Here is a 20,943-nt window from a genome sequence, read left to right as displayed (position 1 = left end):
GCCCTATGTTACCTTGTCCTAGCTGCTCAGCCCGTGTGTGTGTGTTCTGTATGGAATGTTGGTGAATGGGCCATGAGTGGAATGCTTGGGTGACTGGATGAGTGATGACATTTGGTGAGAGGGGTTGAGCGGCTAGCAGGCTGCTCCTGGTGGGGCTGCCCTACAGCACTTATACACCTGCTGTTGGGACTTTATGCTACTTGTTTACTTACCTGAATAAACCTACTTGGATTACATCATACAAGCGTGGTCTACATCACTACAAAATGTATCCCTTAAAGTGTTGTACCGTGATCTTCTGGGAGTGCACATCTTTGTGGTATGAGTAAACAATCTATGCTCAGCAAATACAAAACAAAAGACAGAAGCAAAACACTTCTTAGAACAGAAAATATCCTTGTTTTTGATAAACATCTCGGACACATAGAGCTCATATACTTTAAACAAACTACAAAACTGCAGGACCCGAAAAGACACAGTGCATGTCAGAGTACCCTGAGGAACAGGATAAAGCAGAAGAAGTAGGTCTTAAACTAAAAATGATTTGCTGGGACAGGAATTCTAATGAGATACCACGGGCTTGGAGAACAGGCACACTGGGTATCAGAAATAGTTTTGTATGTTGAATTTTAACAAGGTTTGTTCCTGCTTCAGTCTTCTAGAACTGGCTGCTCCTTTCAGTCTGAATATGTGCCTGCATATATACACACTTCTCTAGAAAGCATTTCATAACGTTAAGGACTTTCCTTTGACGGGAAAAAGATCAGTTTTCCAAATTTGGTTGGTAAATTTTTGTCGGTCATTGCTTGTTTAACATCCTCATTCCAACTGCACGCTGATGGACCAGGAGAACATCCTTACTTTTCAGTAGATGTTGAGGGTTTACACAGGGACAATTTCTCACAGGAGATGCTGAGAACATATACTGGACCTATCTCGCCCTTCACGGAGAAGAGCAAACACAGAATCCTCTCACCATACAAACAGATGCGGAGTACATACAGGGAGGCCCGTGTTACCCATCATCACACAGGGCCCTGCCAGGAGACGTCAAGTGCATACATAATGCTCAACTTACCATTTGATGAATATACATGCTCCCAGTCTCCCTGTCCTGGCAGAGAATGAAGAAGAGCCTGGTGTTTAGAAAGGGTCCCTTGTGTCCTTAATGAAGGAGCACAGTGCCTTCAAAGGACCTATTCTGTCCTTGTCATAAACATAACTGTTTACACAGGCCCCCTTTTTCCCTGGTAGAGCCCAGAGCAGACATTGAGATGTCGACAGTTAGAAACATCGCCTTCTGTCCTTGAAGAGGATGCGGAGTGCTCACACAAGCCCCTGATGTTCTGGAAGAGCCCAGAGGTTATACAAAAATGTTGACAGACGGCTCCCCTTCTGTCCTTGAGGAGCATGCGGAGTGCTTACACAGGGCCCTTCCTATCCTGGAAGTAGATACTCTCCCAGAGGACAGTGCGACAGCGGCAGAAGTCCCTCAGGTTGCAGAGCACACCCTTGTCGAAGGGGTTGGTGTCCACGTCATAGGCCTTCAGGTACGAGATCCGGTGATGGGACATGAACTCCCAGGTGGTCACATTGCACGAGATCAAATACAGTTGTGAGACCAGCAGAAGTATCATCACCGCTGTGAAAACAGCAACGGCAATGAAGGCAGCAAGCAAGATGGCATTGTATCGCAACCAGTCTTGCGTAGTCTCCTTTCCTTGGAAACCCGACCTGAAAATCAAAGTAAAGAAGAGATGTCAGACTTCTACATAGTCATTAATTTGCCTTTGATACTCACCCTATTCAACTACCCTCCCTAGTCTTGAAATTACTCTTTTAAAGCATTCCATAAATGCCTTAATAGCTGGTACCTTGAACAAACATAAGTGTTGCCAGTTCTGCAGACAGGCAGCAGCTGCAGTTAAATGTAGACGTATGGCAGTGTAAGCCAGGCCTAAGGGCTGTAAATGAAGAGGGTAGCAAACAATGTTTTGCTCTGTCGCATCAAATGGATCAACGTGTTTACTGTGACAGTAGAGGACAAATCTTTCCCACTTCGCTGCGCAACATGCTCTAGTAGTAGGCAAACTAGCTTCTTTAAGGATGCTCATACATGCAGGTGGGAGATTAAGGTAACCCGAATTCTATGCCCTCAGGAGCCAAATCGCAAGGTTAAGCTCCATTGGATTCGGGTGCCTGTTTTCTCCGTGGTTTTGAGTGAGAAGGTGCGGATTGAGGGGAAGCTTCTTGTGGAGAACTACAGAGAGTTGGAGTAGTGTAGTGTACCATGGTTGGCAAGCCCAAGTGGGAAATACTAGCACGAGGGGGAGAGACTTTTGCCTGAGCTTCCAAACCACAAACATAAGGAGAGAGAGAGGTGGAGAGCATAGGCAAAAATCCATGACCAATTCATCCATACATCATAGTGGGTGTGGGAACTTTGTGGTGAGGTTTGGGCATTTTGCATTGTTTGAAGTTGCGAACAAGTCTATCTGTGGAAACCACCACTTGTAGAAGTATGGGAGGTGAACTTGGGGGTGGAGTTCCCACTCGTGAACTAGTTGCCACATCCTGATGAGAAGGTTGGCGAAGTGGTTGTCCATCCCTGGGAGGTGTTTGGCTAGCAGGTGGATGTTGTGACATATTGCCCAACGCCAAATCGTCTGAGATAGGCGTGATTTCTGTAGTGAGTGTCTCCCTCTGTTTTTGTAAATAATACATGGCTATCCTGTTGTCCGTCCGGACCAGGTCAACTGCCTGCCAGGTGAGATAGAAATGCTTTAAATGCTAGGTGAACAGCTTGAAGTTCGAGGTAGTTGATGTGGAGACCCTGGTGTATGGTTTCCCAGTGACCCTGAACTGTGAGATCTTGTAGGTGAGCACCCTAGCCTGTAATGGATGCATCCGATGGAAGAATGATCTGGGGGAAAAGGGATCAAGGAGCTGCTGCCCCTTTGATAGCCTTTGTGTGTTGCAGCACTGCAGAGAGTGATGTGCGCAGCTGTCTACCAACACGAGATCTTGTAGCTGGCCCTGTGATCGAGACCATTGGCGCGCCCAGACATTCTTGCAGCGGGCGCATATGTAGTCAAGCATGTGGTACGACTGCGATGGAAGATGCCATCATGCCTAAGAGTCGCATAACTGTTTTGACTGTTATGTGTTAATTGGGTTGAAACTGTTGTAGCAATGTTTGAATATTTTGAATCCTCGCTAGATTTGGGTATGCTAAACCCAACCGTGTGTTGAGTATGACCCCTAAATACAGCTAACCTGTAACGGTTGAAGGTGTAATTTCTATATTTTGATAGTAAATTCCAGTTGATGGAGAAAATGGAGAGTAGTTTGAGTGTGTTGTTGACAAATGAGAGGTGTATTGGCTTTCATAAGCCAGTCGTCCAGATAGGAGAGGATTGAATGTTCTGTCTGCGCAGAAACACCGGTAGTGCAGTAGTGACTCCGAATGGATCTGAATGTGGACGTTGGTGCCCTTTAAGTCTAGTGCTGACAAAGTCGCCTTTTTGAAGCAGTGGGATTACGACCTGAAGAGTGACCATATGAAAGTGTTCTGATAGTACGTCATGATTTAATGGCCTGAGATCCAAGATCGGCCGTAGCGATCCATATTTTTTGGGTATTAGAAAGCATAGGGCGCACACGCCTGAATCTGATGTTGAAGAGGGACGGGCTCTAAGGCTCCTTTGAGCAGCAGAGCCTGCACTTCTTGTTGGAGCAGCGGTGGAATGTTTGGAGGTGTAGTTATGAGCTCCAGACAATAACCATGTTGGATAATGTCCAACACCCACTGAGCTGATGTCATAGTTTTCCAAGTGGGGAAGAAACATTCTAGTCAGCCCCGACAGGTGTTAAATGGTCGGGGGGATGAGAAGAGAGTCACTGCTCTGAGGTGGAGGGTGCAAAGCGTGGTGAGGCACCCTTACCACGACCCTTGGAATTGTTTCCTCTGTGTGCCTCTGTAGTACCCTCTTGAGTGGGAACTCTGATGTTGTTGCTCGTACGAGGAGGTAGAGGTATCAGGTGGCGTCGTTTTGGCACCTTGCTTGTATGAGGGATGTCAAAAGGAACCAGAGGAAGCAGGGGTTTGGAGCACCCCCATTCATTTACCTACTTCGGTGTCCTTTTTCATTTTCTCCAATACTTGGTCCACCTGGAGACCACAGAGATGCTCTTTATGAAATGGCACATTCAAGAGTGTTGGCTGCACCTCCGGCTTGAAGCCAGATATAAGGAGCCAAGCATGTCGATGCAACAACGCACTTGTGTGTATGGCCCTGGCTGTTGTGCGTATGCCGAGTCGAGAGCACACCTGATTGAATTGTTGGAGATTAATTCACCCTCGTTTACAATGTAATGTCTCCTTTTTATTCTTCTCTGGGAGATGTTGGAGGAGCTCCTCCATCTCATTCCAATGTGCCCCGTCGTAACTTGCAAATAAAGCTTGTGTGCTGGCGATCCGCCAATGATTGGACGATTGTGCTACAGCCCGCTTTCCTGAAGCGTCAAAGCTTGGCCTCCTTGCCGGGTGGAGGAGCATCTGCTGAGGATTGCGAGTTGATCTTTTTATGGGCATAAGAGAGAACCAGTGAGTCTGGGGGAAGCGGACTCTCGATGTAAATAGGACCAGAGGGTGCTGGGTTATATTTCTTGTTTACCCTAGGTGTAATGATATGTGCCCACACTGGGTCCTTAAAAAGCTCGTCAGAGTGGCGCAGCATACCCTTGGGCACAGGAAGATATTGGCATGATCCGTGTGTGCTGGACAATGTTTCAAGAAAGAAATAGTCCCTGATTGGGTCTTTGTGTAATGGGACCTGGTGCTATGCTGCTGCTCTAGCGACGAGGTCTCGATAAGAAGAAGCATCCTCAGGGGGCGACGGTCTGGCCGGGGAGAGATCCGAGACATTGTCACCCGGGGGATCAATATCATAATTATCCCAAGGATCTGTGGGCTGTGGATAAGAATCCCCCCCCCCCCATGATCATCAGTGGAAGACCGTGGAGACTCCTGTGGCGTAATGACTCCTGGTTCATCATGTGAATGATGTGGTGAAGGTGGTGGTGAAGACAGTGGAGGAAGTGGTTGAGGTGGTGGAGAAGGATAAAGAGGAGGGTGCAGAGGACTGGTTGCAATGTGCTTTTTTTTGTATGCACTGGTACATCTATGGCTTCTTCAAAAGTAAGTTGGCGCTTACATGATTTGGGCGGCGGGTTCACAGTCTGAGGCACAATACAGCCAGTGTGAGGCTGGATATGCAGTCTTTTCTGCTTAGGATCGAGCCGCTCTTGCATAAGTTGGAGGATTGGTTCCGGAGGCAACTTTGATCCCAAGGCTAAAGTTATCAATGCCGAAACAGATTTCTTTTTAGGAGCCAAAGTGGTTGAAACCAAAGTAGTTGAGAGCGGGATGCTTGGAACCAAAGAGTCAGACAGGTCGGCGAGGTACAGAGTTTATACGAATAAGCGCAGACTGGAGTTGTTTCGGCTTTGCTTTCGGTGCCAAACCAGAGGCCAGGGGATCCGCAGCAGATGGTCAGTGCCTACCAAGGCTTGCTGGCAATGGTAGACCAGGAGCTTTATATTCGGTGAAACCAACTGTTTGTTGGTAGGTTGAACAGGGGCATGATTTCTCGCGGTAGGGTGGCCCGAAGGAAGATCCTGTAGTTGGAGACCAATGTCAAAGGCGAAGTCGGAGTTGTGGATGGAAAAGGCCTCTTCCTCAGCCGCAGAGGCATCATGTAGCTCTCCGTGTTCCTGTTCGACATCTTATTGTTCGAAGAGGTCAGGTGTTTCTTCTATCTCTCTGAGCTGCATCGCTCTCCGACGCGTCCAACGGTCCCATAATGTCTTTTTCAATCAGAAAAGTCGACAAGCCTCACAGTCTGCCTCCTGACGGTCAGGAGACAGAAAAGTTGCAAACCTGATGGGTCGGTTCTCGGGTACTCTGCTTGGCTCCTGGGACCAAGGTGAAATGGAGTCCGTTCCATTTGCAGCGCATTCTCGGTCAAAGCCGGTACATTTAAAGAGTATTGCTGAACGGGCAAGGCCCGAAGGCCACGATTGGATCAAGTTGAACCGACGGGTGAATGTTTTCTAGTTTTCAGTAAGATGGAAATACTGAAACAATACCAATGAGGGTCAAAATTAACAGCGAACCGAAGTGAGCCTGAGACAGTCTTGAACCAGAGCGCTACACAACACGTCCAAACCCGATTAGCGGAAAGAAAACAATTTCATAATGGAGTCGATGCCCATGCGCATTATCACCAAGAGAAGAACTTGCTCTCTCTAGTGACTCAAAACACTTCCTTGAGGGAGGTCTGACTGTGAGCTGTATTGCAGAATATATGGGCAAACTCTGCCCGTGCGGGCCCATGGTGGAGGTCAGGGGTGGGCCCGTCGGGTGGGAGGTCTTTGTGCTGCCACCTATTGTTGGCCCCCATTGGGCATCCCCCTGGGCTTGTTTTTTGCATTATGGCGGTAGGGATGGTTGAGGGGTTTTGTTCCTTTTGATATTTGGGAGGGGTGGGTGGGCGCATAATACTGGCAAGTTGGGGTTGCTGCAGTGGGTGGGGGAGGGACGTGGGAGGGGATGTTGTTGTTTGTGCCTGACGATCATTCCGCAAGTGAAGTTTGCTGATGCTATTTTTGGGGGTAACTGGGGCTTCCAAGTATGCATATGCTATATATAACTAGGGCTTGGCTCCTCACCGAGGAAATGGGGGGTGGGATATGCGGAGCGGGAGGCCTCTAGGTCACTGATACATGAGGTTATAGATGGCGGCTAACACGGGTGGAGAGTTGAACATCCTTACCTGGAATGTAAGGGGCATGGGAGACCCGCGGAAGAAGCGGCACATACTCGCTTATTTGGATAGACATAGCATACATATAGCCATGCTGCAGGAAACGCATTTCACCCCTAATAGTCAGAATGCTTTCGCACACAGATGGGCAGGCTATAGAATCTTCTCCTCCTACTCCTCTTATGCGAGGGGCACGGTAATTCTCGTCAAGAAGCACATACCGTTTCACCTTGCGGGAACCGACTGTGACCCGCAGGGACGCTATTGCCTGGCGTGGGGTAGACTGGGATCGGTTACAGTTACGCTAGCTTGTTGCTATGGGCCTAATGTGGATGCACCGGATTTCTTTACCGCACTATGGGCCAAGATATTCGACATAGGTTCAAGGCATGTTCTTTGGGGGGGTGACTTTAATGTGACGTATGACCCTGACAGGGATAGATCTCACCCTGCCCCGCACCATTATACCAAAGCACACACGGTTCTTCAAGGCGTCATAGAGGCATACCACTTGCTGGACGCCTGGAGACACGCCCACCCGCACGCTAGAGAGGGGACGCATTATACGGCGCAAGCAGCGTCATGGGCGCGATTAGACTACTGGTTTATATCCCGGGGCTTGGGGCCAGCGTTAGTGTCAGCGCAGCATCTCGCCAGAACATACTCCGACCACGCGCCGGTTCGGATCTCGCTGGCGTCTGAAGACTTCTATGCCCCGCACGGCAGTTGGCGTCTCCGTTCTCCCATCTTGCTGGACACAGTATTTTAGGCGGAGCTGCAAGAAGAGATAAAAGATTTTTTTGTGCGTAATAAGGGCTCTGTGGACAGCGTAGAAACCATCTGGGAGGCGTTTAAGGTCACCCTACGGGGATTTTGCATCGCCAAGGGGGCGGGGGTGCTCAACGATATAGTTAATACCTTGCACAAACTGGATGGGGAGCTTAAGGCGTTGGATGCGCAGCTGGCTGCGAGTCCAAGTAGCGATATACAACTTAAATTCAGGGAAAAGCTATCGGAATACATGGATGCTGCGCAGAGGGAGACCCGCTTTCGGGGGAAACTTTGGGTGGCGCGCTGCTATGGAGAGGGTGATAGGCCAGGTAAGGCTTTGGCGCAGGTTATTAGGCGGGACAGGCTCTCTGGATATGTGCTAGAGGTGGAGGACGCAGATGGGACGATACAGGGAGACACTGCTCATATCATCCAAGCATTCACGCGGCATTTTGCCCAGCTGTATACCACCCAGAGCGAGGGCGACTTGGACTTGGACAGCTTTCTGGGAGATGTGACATTGGGCTGGCTGAGTGACAGGCAGAGGGAGTTTTTCTGCGCACCATTTGAATTGGATGAGGTCAAGGAGGCCATCATGAGTATGCAATCTGGGAAGGCTGCAGGTACAGATGGCATCCCCATAGAGTTCTATTAAGTGTATATCGACTTTATGGCCCCCATTCTACGAGAGGTGTTTGAGGCATCCCTGGAGGCGGGATACCTGCCGGCATCCATGAGGGAGGCTGTAATTGTCTCCATTTTGAAACCAGAGAAGCAGCCTAGGCACTGCGACTCCTACAGACCCTTGTCCCTCCTTAACTGTGATGCTAAAGTATTGGCCAAACTCATTGCCACTCGACTGAGTCTGCTTCTGGAGAACCTGATCCTACCGGATCAGTCGGGCTTTGTGCCTGGCAGGGCCACACCTCATAATTTGCGGACGCTTTTTACCGTGCTGAATAACGTCTTGCTGGAGTTACCGTTAGCTGTGGTTTTCTTAGACGCCACTAAAGCGTTCGACTCCATAGAATGGGATTACATTTTTGGAGTTATGCAGCGGATGGGTTTCCCTCCACTTTTTTTTATCCTGGATCCGGTTATTATATCACAGGCCGGTCGCTAAAGTGCTAATTAATGGGCGTGTGTCGCAGGCCTTTAGTATCACACGGGGTACTCGGCAGGAGTGCCCACTGTCGCCTTTGCTTTTCGCTTTGGCGACGGAACCGCTGGCAGCGAGATTGAGACAGCGTCATAACGAAAAGGCGTTGCGGTGCTACTTGCGGCAGATTTTGATCTCATTGTATGCCGACGATATCACGCTGTATATACGGGACCCGCAACAAAATTTGAACCCGGTACTGCGAGAATTTTCCTCTTTGGGGCGCTGTCGGGGATCCAAATCAATTGGGGGAAATCGTGTATTTTCCCGCTCACAACGGCTACGTGGCGGTTCCCCTTAGATTACCCTCTAGTGTGGTGTGAGGATGATTTGCGATATCTGGGAATCCGTGTCACGAGAGACAAGGATGAGCTCATGCGAATGAATTATGGCGTCACTATGACTCGCATCACCGAAATGATCAGCTGTTGGTTGACCCTTCCTCTCCCTATGGCGCGGCCGGCTTCCCTCATTAAAATGGTGATCCTTCCCCAGTTGCTTTATTTATTCTTAAACATCCCATATCACCCTGGATCCTTTTTTTTTCAAGACGCTCAGATCTGAATTAATCCGACTCGTGTGGGGAGGGAAGCAGCCGAGGCTGCAGTGGGAGATACTCATCAGACCATATGCGCAAGGTGGGTTCGGAGTACCGGAATTTGAGCTCTACTATCTTAGTGCACAAGCTCACTATGTGTGGTTCTGGGTGAAGCAGCCGCGGTATATGCCGCAAGTGGCGGCTGAGCATCCCACCCCGTTGGAGGGGGTGCTTTATGACCTGCGCACTCCCAGAGATCGCGAGCCGACTACGCTCACCTGAACAACGGCATCCTGGCAGCGTATTGGGCGTATGCTGAATGTGCCTTTGCTATATATTTCCCGCTGCTGCCTCTTCGGTATCACCCAAGCCTGCCTCTACTTCAGGAGACGTTGTTTCGCCATTTTAGGGAGCGCACGTGTATCAACACCTGGGGGGATCTATATCATGGCGGCAGCTTTCGCACTCTTGATCACATTTTCCAGGGACTTCATCAAACCCCGATGGATGTCTTCATATACATCCGTCTTAGACACGGAATAAGGTCTTTGACTCCAGATTTTCCTGTGGAGCCGCAGATACTGGTGCCGCTGCAGGTCATACTTACCCGCACGACAAGTAAGCGGCTGGTTTCCACACTTTATCGGGTGGTACATATGCAGCGTCTATCTCCGGTGTCACCTTCTCGGGGGCGCTGGAGCGACGAATTGGGCTTCGGTATGACAGATGACCAGTGGGAATACTGCAGTGTGCAAACCGAGAGGGTCTCTGCTAGCAGTAGGCTTCGTATCCTCCATTATAAATACCTACATAGGTTATATTATACGCCGGTCAAAATGCATCGCTATCACTTGCGAGACTCGGAGAGGTGTGACAGATGTAGAGAACCAGGGGCGGATTTTCTTCACCTGGCGTGGAGCTGCCCGGCAGTGTATGAGTTCTGGGAGCAAGTTTTTGCAGCATTGGTTTTGATGACAAATGAGCAGCTGGAACCCACACCATTGATGGCACGGGTATGTCAAGCCTATGCAGGCGGTGCATCGGAGGTACGTCGCTCTTGCCCTCCTCCTGGCTAAGAGGAGAGTGGCTTGTCGCTGGGGCAGGGGACGTGCGCCCAAGTTTAAGGACTGGATTGATGACTTAGTACTTTGCCAGGAACGACTAGCCACGTATGCTGAGCTGCTCCCTGTGACATCTAGACCTGGGGACATATGGGCCCCATTGACCTGTCCCACTCGCAAGTAGCGGCCCCTGCTGCGACCGCGCAGTGATGCCCCTTCTAGTGCTGGTGGGACCTGGGCAGCCACCATAGGCTATACTTGTTGCATACTAGGGCGACGGGGCTCTGGGGCTCCGGGGGGACCTACTGGAGTGGACTTTGAATGGGGGAGGAGGGCCCGTGCTTGCTCTGCAGTGGGGGTGGGGTTTTTTTTTTCGTTTCTTTTTTTTGCTATCAGTGGGAGGAGGGCGAGGATGCTGTGCTTGCAAGATTGAGTCGGAGGCATTGTGCCCACTACGGCAGCTAGGCTTTTTGTGGACTTGGCGAGACTGTGGCCGCCTCAGATAAACTGCTGCTGGTGCATATGATTCTCTAGTTATGAGGGGCAGCGTGAGGGGTGGGGGAGGAGAAGTGAATAAGGTGGCATGGACTATGAGGCATATGCCTGTTGGGTATTGGCAGTACTTTCTGTGCTGCACGAAGATGTTATTATGATGTGTAATGGAATTGCCTGTGAATACACATGATATGTTGGGGCACTGATTACTGCTTGCAATACTTCTATTGGATGACCGTCTGATGTAAGTTGACTTAAAATAATAAACAGAACTAAAAAAAAAATAAACACTTCCTTGAGGAAAAACAACTTGCAGACATCCGGACCCAACACTAGATGGCAGAAGTATGTAGAGCATGTGTATCTACAGCCACATATGACTCAAACAATATGAGTTTGATGTCCAAAGCATGGGGCATGAGTGAGAACCCACAAGAGTGAAAAGAAAAACAGAAAAGAAAGCTCAAGGATCTAAGGGTTGGCGAGAGTGGCACTGAGGGAGGAGCCCTGTGGGATTTCACAAGGGATTGATAAGGAGATCACAAAGGGGAAGATAAACTGTATATTTTTTTAAAGAAAATATTTGTGCCTGGTAAGAGCTTTACTTCAAATTCCTAATTCGTCCAAGAAACTAATAGGAACAGGGTGGTAAACACTGAAGTAAGATGTGATATGACTAGTGTTTCCCGAATGCCTGATCTATGATTTGTCTCGGCTCATCGGAGTCTGGATAGTGCGTGGTCCAGCATGCTCTTAATATCAATGCAAGGAGACTACATGGACTAGCAAGTAATGGCTATCAACAAAAGGATTGTGCGAGGTCCGGCAAGTACCTACTTTCAACAAAAGATGTTATTTGGCCATTGACTTCCTTTTTTAATCAGATTATGCCTGTGTATTACAAACTGGCAACAAGCTTTGTTTTACCATACTTAAGCTATCCTGAAAGCAAACATTTGTGATACAAATCCCAAAATCAAAATGTGGTACCAAAATATTCCCCTCACCTGGATACAAGTTACCCTTCATCAAAATCCTTAAAAAGGAAAATCCTTAAATTGATCCCAACTTGAGTTGTTTTGGTGGGGGGGGGGGGGGGGGGGGGGGGGGTTCAATGTTTTATGGATATAAACTGAGGAGTAAGGCTGGCTAAAAGTAAATCAGAAGCTCCCTAGCAACCCCTCTCTGAGAGGCCACCCACCTCCAGGGTACACTTACCAGGCTAGGTGCAGAGCCCACAGCAATGCCACAAGCTGCACGGCCAAGTAGAGGATGAAGAGTGGGTGATTCCTCTCACCCACACAGTTCTGAATCCAAGGGCAGTGGTGGTCATAGCGGCGTACACAGTGCTGGCAGGACTGGCAGTGCCGGGCACGCATTGGCTGCTGTTAGAAGAGATTAAAGGAAAAGTAGAGAGACTTGACATTACCTGGTATAGACCAAACATTAGAGTTTAATGATGTGCTCTTGATGTTCAAATCTAGTCATTCGTTGTCATGGTCATGAGCTCTTCAGTAACGCGATGAAGCGCCTTGATACTATAGCACCTTTACAGACTGCGCCAATGTGAACCAAGTGCATCTACCTGAATTCTATCACACGCTCGCCCACAGAACACCGTGGTCTCTTCAAGAATAGTTTGGAGGAATTGTGATAGATTTTCCACCAATAAGCTTAAAAAAAAAACTTGCATTTGAAAATGTTTCGAGACATTCTGTCGTTATTTTTCAATCCTTTAAAACATTTACACATCACCAGCTCCTCAGCATTCCATGACCATACATTCTTTGCGTGGTAATCAGAAAAGCACCTAATGCATATGCCTAGCGCAGTTCTTGATCAATGGCGTTTTCTAAAATAATAAATGAATAACAGAGCCATTTGCCTCAGTGCGACTCTGAATTAATCCAGGTCAGCGAAAGACCTTCACAGTGAATGATCCCTTGTGGTAACTCTAGTCTCGCGTGCAGCCTTCTTCTGAAATCATTCTTCTCGTTGACATATCCGACAATGTCATAGATCTGCTGTTACCTTCTGGCATGGCTAATAATATAGGTTACAATCGCAGTCACTCTTCAGTATAAAATCCATGGTAACTCTACTTAGCGCTACGTTCTTTTTCCTCGGGAAGTTCCTGTTGGGATTACAGTGGTTTTCAAAGCAGGAACCTTTTTTATCTCAATATGAAATCGTGTGTTATTGATCATGCAACAAGTGAATAATTGAGATTCCATCAAATGCACATTCCCAGCATATTTTTCTGTTCCCCGAATGTGTCAAGAAGTGGCGCTAATCAGGCTTATTAAACACATTCACAATAGTTAAAGAGCGGAGTGATTGTTTCATTTAGAAATGTTCAACAAGTAGCTGTAGGAACACTTGCGCGAGCCATGTTTACTATTTAGCTTTGGAGATATTCAGGGGATGTTGTAAACCCCGACCATTCACGTTCAGATTCTACTCTTGACTCTTCTATGTTCATTTCTTGTTCTCAGACTCCTTTTATCTCTTGTCATTATAGAAAGTGTGAGTTTTTCATACAGGCGTAGAAAGGTTAGCACCGCGTCCACTTACTGTCCAGGCTGACATCTGACGCCATCGCTCATTGTAGGAAGTGACGTGCTTTTATAGTTCTGTCTACATATAACCAACAGCGGAGACATTTGCAGCCATGAGGCGTCTGTTTTCATGAGATAAAACCAACAATCAGACCCTGTAAACGCCCCAAGTTTTAGATCATCGTCAGGAGAGGAACTTCAGTAGTTAGCTGGGCAGGTGCCGCAGTCCTTACAGGGTAGGCGATCCAGCAGAAAGCGCCCAGACCTACAGGGGCGATAAACTTCCCTGAACCCCAGCAGCATCCTTCAAGCCGCTTTAGCTTACAGGGAGCGGCACACGAGGATCAGCTTTTTCTCCACTGGTGGCAAACCATAACATTCGACAAGAGGGTTCTGCAGAAGGTTCAACAAGGACACACCCCGCCATTCCTTACTATCCCGCCCCCTCTTCCACCTTACTGAAGAGGGGGAGGGAACCTTCAGAGTGGCTTTTGGGGACCACTTGTCCATTTAACTGAGGAAGTTTAGGTTCTTTTGGAGAAAGAAGCCCTAGAGAGAATCTTCACCTCTGAAATCTGAACTTGATGTCCCTCCAGTTGTTGCATTGTGCTGAAGAAAAGGTGGCTGCCTTGGTCTTATTTTAGATTTTCGACCACTGAATTTCTTCCTATGGAAGGACAAATTCAAGATACTCATCTTTGCTCGGCTTCTAATTGTCCTGGATCCCGGAGACTAGATGGTAGCGCTGGACCTACAGGACAGCTATTTCCATGTTCCCATCTTGCGGGCTAGCAGTTGCTACTTTCACTTCAACATGGACCATGAGTATTTCCAGTTGCCATGCTCCCTTTTGGCTTCACCAGTGTCCTTCGGGTGTTCACAAAGTGATGTCAGTCATGGCAGCATACCCTTGGAGTTCGGGCGAACCAGTCTTCTACATGGATGACTAGCTGTGGAGGGCGGGCTCGCCTCAGTCATTAACCACCTCCAGATGACAGCAAACATCCTAATATCACTTGGGTTCACTCTCAATGTGCCTGAGCCACACCTTATTCACAGAGGACCCCATTCATAGAAGCCTTGCAGGATACAGTGCATTACCGGACCTTCCATCCAGATCAGAGTATGACATTCAGGCTTTGATCCTGATGTTGCAACCTCAGTCCTGGTTCTCAGGGAAGGGGACTCCGACTTCTTCTTAGACAATTGGCCTCCAGCGTCCTGCTTGTCAACCAGGCCAGGTGGCATATGCGGGCTCTGCAGTGGCACTTGAAGTCTCAGTGGGCCCAGCACCAAGTACACCTATCAGAGTCCAACCCGGCTTCGGAGGAGACTGCAAAGATCTGCAGTGTTGGTTACTCGACCGCAATTTGATCAGTGATAGATCCTTCTCCCTACCCCACCCAGAGCTGACAATGGTGATGGACACATCTCTGCTGGGTTGTGGAGGACACTTGGAAGAGATGGTGACCATAGTACTCTGGTCTCTGGCAGAGACCAGTCTCCACATCAACTTATTGGAGTTGCTGGCTATACACTTGGTGATGAAAACTTTCCCAACAATCCATCAAAGGAGGTTTGTTCAGGTCTCCTCATCGCCAATACCACTGCCATGTGGTAATACAACAAGTAGGGCAGGGTGCGGTCCCGGGCTATATGCCAGAAGGCCTGTACCGCTAAACCTGGCTGAATTAGCATGTCATTTCGCTGACTGTTCACCACCTCGCAAGATCTTTAAATGCCAGGGCGGACAAACAGAAGCAGAACCCTAGGACACAAGAACGGCAGTTACAGCCGGAGGTGCTGCCGGGCATTTTCCGGCAATGGGGAGAACCCTAGCTTGAACTCTTTGCCACTGCCAAGAAATCAAAATGACCAACACTTTTGCATGCTGTAGTGCCTAAAAAGGTTCTCTCTAGAAGAGGCATTCCACCTATAGTGGAGCACAACCTCTACTTTTCCTGCCCCGAGTTCAAAGAAAATTAGTAATGACAGGGCCCAATGCATCATGATGGCTCCAGATTGGGCCAAGAGTGCGGTACCAGGAACGTCTGGGCATGAGCATCTGTCCTCCAAGCATACTGCCGCTTCAAGAGGATGTTCAGTTGCAGGTCAGGGTCTTGCACCCTGCCCTCCTGCAATCTACGGTGCGGCGGTTGACTGCATTTGATCTTCCTCCTGAAGTAGTGGATGTCATTCTTACAGCCAGGCACCTGTCTGTAAAGTCTATTTATGCTAGACGCTAGGACAAGCTTGTTTGGCCTGGTTTGACACTCGGAATACGGATCCGTTGTAGGCCAAGCTCTAGGGTATCTTGTTAGTCTTTAGCCCAGCCAGGCCTTGTACTGGACATACTTTTAGGGTTCTGTCCAACCCTTTCAGCCTTTTTGAGTTTACCAGACCAAACGTCCATGTTCAAATCACCAATTCTGATTTCTTAAAGGTTTAATTCACCCGATTCCTCCTGAATATTTGTCAAGCTGCAACGTGGGCATCAGTGCACACATTTAAGAAGCATTATTGCCTCCGACAGCCAGGTCTGGCGGGAACGGCATTTTAGCCAATAGGTTCTGCAGGACTTTTTGGACCGAGTCATTTCACTGACCCACCACTGGGGAAGGAACTGCTTTGGGATCTATTCTAAAGGTGAGGAATCTGTGGTCATAAGAAACCATCAGAGGAACAAGTTATTTACCTTCGGTAACGCTTTTTCTGGTGGACACTAACTGTAGATTCTTCACTGCCTTCCAATCGTCCTGTTCTGCAGAATGACTCTTTCACATCTGAAAAGGTCCTAAATTGGAGATCTTCACACTGGGGCAATAACTGGTCCTTTGAACTCTACGTCCGAGGGCGTGGACTGTGTCGAGAAAAAAACTGAGTTTTGCATGCTTGGGTAGCAGTTATATTTGACTCCAGGCGCCACTTCCAAGGCAAAGCAAGATTAATACAGAGCCCGTGTCGCAACCTACCAGCGTATAGGGGCTATACTGAAAAATCTTCCACATCAAGCCTGGCGGTATTGTAAAGAGGAGGAATCTGAGGTTAGATAAAGTATCCACTCAAAAGAACGTTATAGAAGGCAAGTAACTTGACTGTCTCGTGTATTCTAACATTGGTCTTATGTACGGTAAATCTCCAATTTGCTTTTCTGCAAGGTTTCCCTGAATACCAGCCTGTATGGATATTTTATATATACAAAGTTTTCTGTATTACAAACCGTGAACTAACAATCTATTTTTTGGGATTTTATCGGGTGTAGACCTCTTGTCCTTTGATAATGTTTGCAAGCAGGGTGTGTTCAAGGTATGGATACGTCCCTCTTTTAGGTGTCAGTAAAAAGGTTTCTCCTCTCTAGTTCCAATATTTATCTTACTGGTCGTATCGTTGATATTTCTGCCTTTTTGTGGGCAAACATTGTCTTATCCCTCAAGCGTTTTTTCAATTCATCGCTGTTTATCGATTTCCAGTGCTTCATTGTGGTCTTCTTTGATACCATGGTTCTTCTCTTGATTTTCTGTTCTATCATCTTGGCTTCTTAGGCCATTTATTTAGCATAACCTAGTGTTGATTTTCTCTGCCATCACTTGTTGTTAATTCTGTACTCGCACTGTTTTAAGACAATCATTTGATCTCTTAATAATTGAGCACTGAAAGCGACTCTTTATGCTACGAGGGTGCAAGCTCTTCCATGCAAGAGGAGGCTCCCATCTGTCTGTCTAGTGACTGTTGTGGTATTTGATTTTCCATTTGTAAGAAACTGAATCATCATCTGGGGTGGGGGACTGCCCACCTCAAGGAATAATCACAACTGTTGTCAAGATGAACCCTTAAAGTCACTAAATTAACCTGAGCTCAACCCCTGGTAGCTATGACATAGAGCCGGCTTAACTGAGTGTAATGCGTAAAGTATGCATGCAGCAGCAAAACAGTAACAAAGTCAAACCACCAGCAATAAAAATCCCAATTTTAAAAATAGAGTAAAATGTAATAAACCGTATGGCACACAAATGACAAGAATCCACAAGGGAAACCGGAGAAATGAATATTTAAGGTTTTAAGTCAAAATCACACTTATAAGCACCAAGTGTCAAGAACCTAGCAAGGCGCTGGCACAGACGCAGAGAGTCTCAAGATACGGATCTTTACAAACAAGCCTTATCTCGCTACCATCATAATAATATCAAAACCGCCAGCCGCAGCTTTATCATCAATCAAACTGAACTGGCTGGCAGCTCCCCAGAAGCTCTTTTTAATATAGTCCATGACTTTACCACCCCTCGGGCATGTACTCAGTTCCCCTTTGAATCCCAGAAACTCTGGGATTCACTGGCCAATTTTTTTAAGGAGAAAATATCCCACAACTACGCAAAATTTAACATCCCCCCCTCTCCTGGAGTAGGGATTACTACTTCCAAGGCAGATCAGTTAAAAGATATTCCTTACACCTTAGACAGCTTTGCGCCCTTCACTTTGGAGGAAATCTGTAGTTCCCTGGTGACAGCTAAGTCAGGTTCCCCTTTGGACATCTGCCCTCCCAAAACAATGTCTTTGGTGGCCAACTACTGCGCCCCGCAATCCTAGAGATTTTTAAGTGCTCGGTCAAAACAGGCACCATCCCGCCTGAGTGGAAGGCCGCATGTGTACGTCCTATTTTTAAAAAAACCTACCCTTGACCAAATATCTCTGGCTAATTACCGCCCTATATCTTTGCTACCTTCTCCTGGGCAAACAGTTTGAAAGTCTAATCAATAAACAACATGTTGCCTACCTCGAATCCAACCAAATTATGGATTACTTTCAATCTGGCTTTGGCCCTGTCCACAGCACAGAAACGGCACTCCTGGCCGTGACAGACTCCCTGCGCCTGGGGTTGGACACAGCTAAACCAGTCACGCTTGTGCTATTAGATCCCTCTACAGCGTCTGATACAATTTCTCACACAAGGATGCTGGAAGGCTGCAAGAGATCAGCATACACAGCTCCGCACTTAAATGGCTTCACCATTTTATGACATACACACATCAAACTGTCATCCTGGGCCCACACTCCTCTCGCAAGACAATCCTAGACAAGGGTGTTCCGCAGGGCTCTTGCCTGAGCCCCACTTTGTTTAATATTTACATGGCTCCCCTTGCCGGCATCGCAGAACGGTTTGGCTTTGAAATAATCTCATACCCCGATGACACCCAGTCGATATTTACTTTTGGCCCGGATCGGACAGCAACAAAAAAGCGTTTTGCCCTGGGCATGTTAGCCATCTCCGATTGGATGACCAAGAACTATCTCAAACTGAACGCATATAAGACGGAGGTCATGCTGTTTGGAAAAGGCTCCTCTATATGGACCGACGAATGGTAGCCTCACCAACTGGGTTCCACTCCCGTGCCCAAATAAGCTGTAAAGAATCTTGGTATGAAAATAGACCAAGCCTCAACGATGAAAGAGCACATCTTGGCTACCACTGGAGTATGCTACCACAACATGCGCCTTCTGCGCAGAATAATCCCTAACCTTCCAACCTCCACCCGAAGAACGATGGTCCCGGCCTTAGTAATAAGCAGGCTAGACTATGTCAACGCCCTTTTGGCAGATGCTAATGAGACTTTGGTTGCCAAACTCCAGGTTGTTCAAAATACTGCAACCAGGCTCGTTCTCAATTGCCCTTCTGGTACTCCTTCGGCACCGGTGCTGAAGGAACTGCAGTGGCTGCCAGTGAAGAAACAATCTTGTTTTAAGATCTGCTGTCTTACCCATAATGCCCTAAAAGGGAAAGGCCCACTATATCAGCAAAAAAAAAAAGAAGAAAAATCACACACACCTGGTCGTAGCCTAAGATCTTGCGATAAAGCCTTACTGCGCATTCCTCGCTTTCGCTTGACTCATAGCGTCTTTCTCGCTCCCTTTTACTGGAATAAGCTGCCACTTTTGTTCGCTCTTGTTCGGACTATTGTATATTCAGAAAACTACTCAAATCTCATCTATTCTGAATCCTTTCCCCCGCCACTGATACTTGGTCAGAGACAGCAGGTACCGTCCTCTGATCTTCCGCAGATCCTAAATTGTTTTCTAAAGAGGGTGCCTGAGGGTGCCACATATATGTCTGGCACCAGCTAATGGTTGAGTGTGACTCTTAGCACTCCCTAATCAATGGGATAAAAGTTCCCAGGGCCACCTCTCCCCACTTTTTCAGCAGTTCCTGTTTGCCTTACTGCAAACAAACCCAAAATGACATGTGCTAGGGCAAATTCAAGATGGCTTACGTCTTAGGCCAAACTAAACTTGGACGCTGGGGGTGTGTGTAGGAGTGTACTATGGTAGTCCTAGTGTCCTCCTAAAGTTAACACTAACTTCCAGTTTGAAGCAAGTGCTGTACTGACAACAAACCCAGAGACAGAAGTCTGGATCGGACAAACACAGTGTCCTTCAGCAACCAGACAGAGGATACACAAGAATTGTCTTTACATCCTGTCTGTTCCCTTTCAAGTGCGCCCCAAGTGTTCCAGGTGGCTCTACAGACCAGTCAAGCAGAATTTGGCAGGGTATTGCCACAGGATATCTACAGCCCCTGCTCAGAATACTCTGTTGAGCAGCCTATTGTTTCCTCCTGGAACATTATCATACCTCATGCATACCTATTCGAGGCAGAAACTAGGCAGCTAATGCAAATTGGCCTCCAGGAACATCAGGCATGGAAAAGGTTATATTCTAAGAGTTACCTTTCCTTGATATTTATTTATTTTTAAATCTGATTTCACCATTGAGTTGGATTTTGTATAACTATTAAAACAGCTGTTTAATTATTTTTCTAGCTGGTCTCCTTTCCGAGTTAGCAGTACGTATGTATATCTATAGAGCAAACATAGCCAAAAGTCGGTAAAGCACTTTACATGGTCAAAGAAAAGCATAAAGTCAACGTGTAAAAGGAGAAGACACTAGGTCGTGGATGGTTAATGCGTTGTGATGATGTGTTCTTTAAAGAGATGAATCTTCAATTCTTTCGTAATTGGAGCACCTTTTGGGCCAGACCTGGTGGATACAGGGGATGTTGTTCCAGATACTGGGTATACAGATGGAAAAGGCCTACCTACGGTCTTGTTTTTTTTTGTTTTTTACACTTCATAGTCTGCAGTTTGATATGTCCTGGCTTCAGGTGTGCCAAGATCCACAGATCATGAGCTTTTCTATGAGTTAAGTGGGGTGCTGGTCATACCTTTGTAAATAAAGCAGCTGGTTTTGAAGATGGCAAGGGGATGCAATAGAGTTGCATCAGGATGGGGGTGATGAGATCTATTCAGGGGCTGGATGAGACGTGCTGCATCATGTGGGGTGTCAGTAGGGAGTCTGAGAGGCATGGAGTAGGGTATTTCCACCACCAGATGTGAGAGTACGAGGGCTTAAACAGCAGTTGTGAAGTTGCTTTCTGGAAGACTTTCTTTGGAAGAGATACACCTTCGGCCTGGCCTGTTGCACACAATGCAAAGTGAGATTGTGTTCCCAAACAGCGGAAATGTGTTTCTGACATTCCTGAAGC

The 20,943-nt window shown here is 47.5% G+C and overlaps 1 protein-coding gene across 1 annotated transcript in view; it reads right to left on the bottom strand.

Annotated features, from left to right (window-relative positions):
* Window positions 1-379: 379 nt before the first annotated feature.
* ZDHHC12 (zDHHC palmitoyltransferase 12) overlaps window positions 380-20,943 on the bottom strand; it is an 87,010-nt gene continuing 66,446 nt past the window's right edge. Inside the window, exons 4-5 of the mRNA XM_085614060.1 lie at window positions 12,070-12,236; window positions 380-1,734 (exon numbers count right to left, since the gene is read on the bottom strand). Of these exons, the coding sequence (XP_085470186.1) occupies window positions 1,422-1,734; window positions 12,070-12,236 (480 nt within the window). The 3' untranslated portion in view covers window positions 380-1,421. The remainder of the gene's footprint in view (window positions 1,735-12,069; window positions 12,237-20,943) is intronic.

The sequence above is a fragment of the Triturus cristatus genome, chromosome 1_2 (genome assembly GCF_964204655.1).
Source record: "Triturus cristatus chromosome 1_2, aTriCri1.1, whole genome shotgun sequence".
NCBI lineage: Eukaryota > Metazoa > Chordata > Amphibia > Caudata > Salamandridae > Triturus > Triturus cristatus.
The sequence above is the reverse complement of the archived record's forward strand: the minus strand, read 5'-3'. Positions and strand labels throughout refer to the sequence as shown.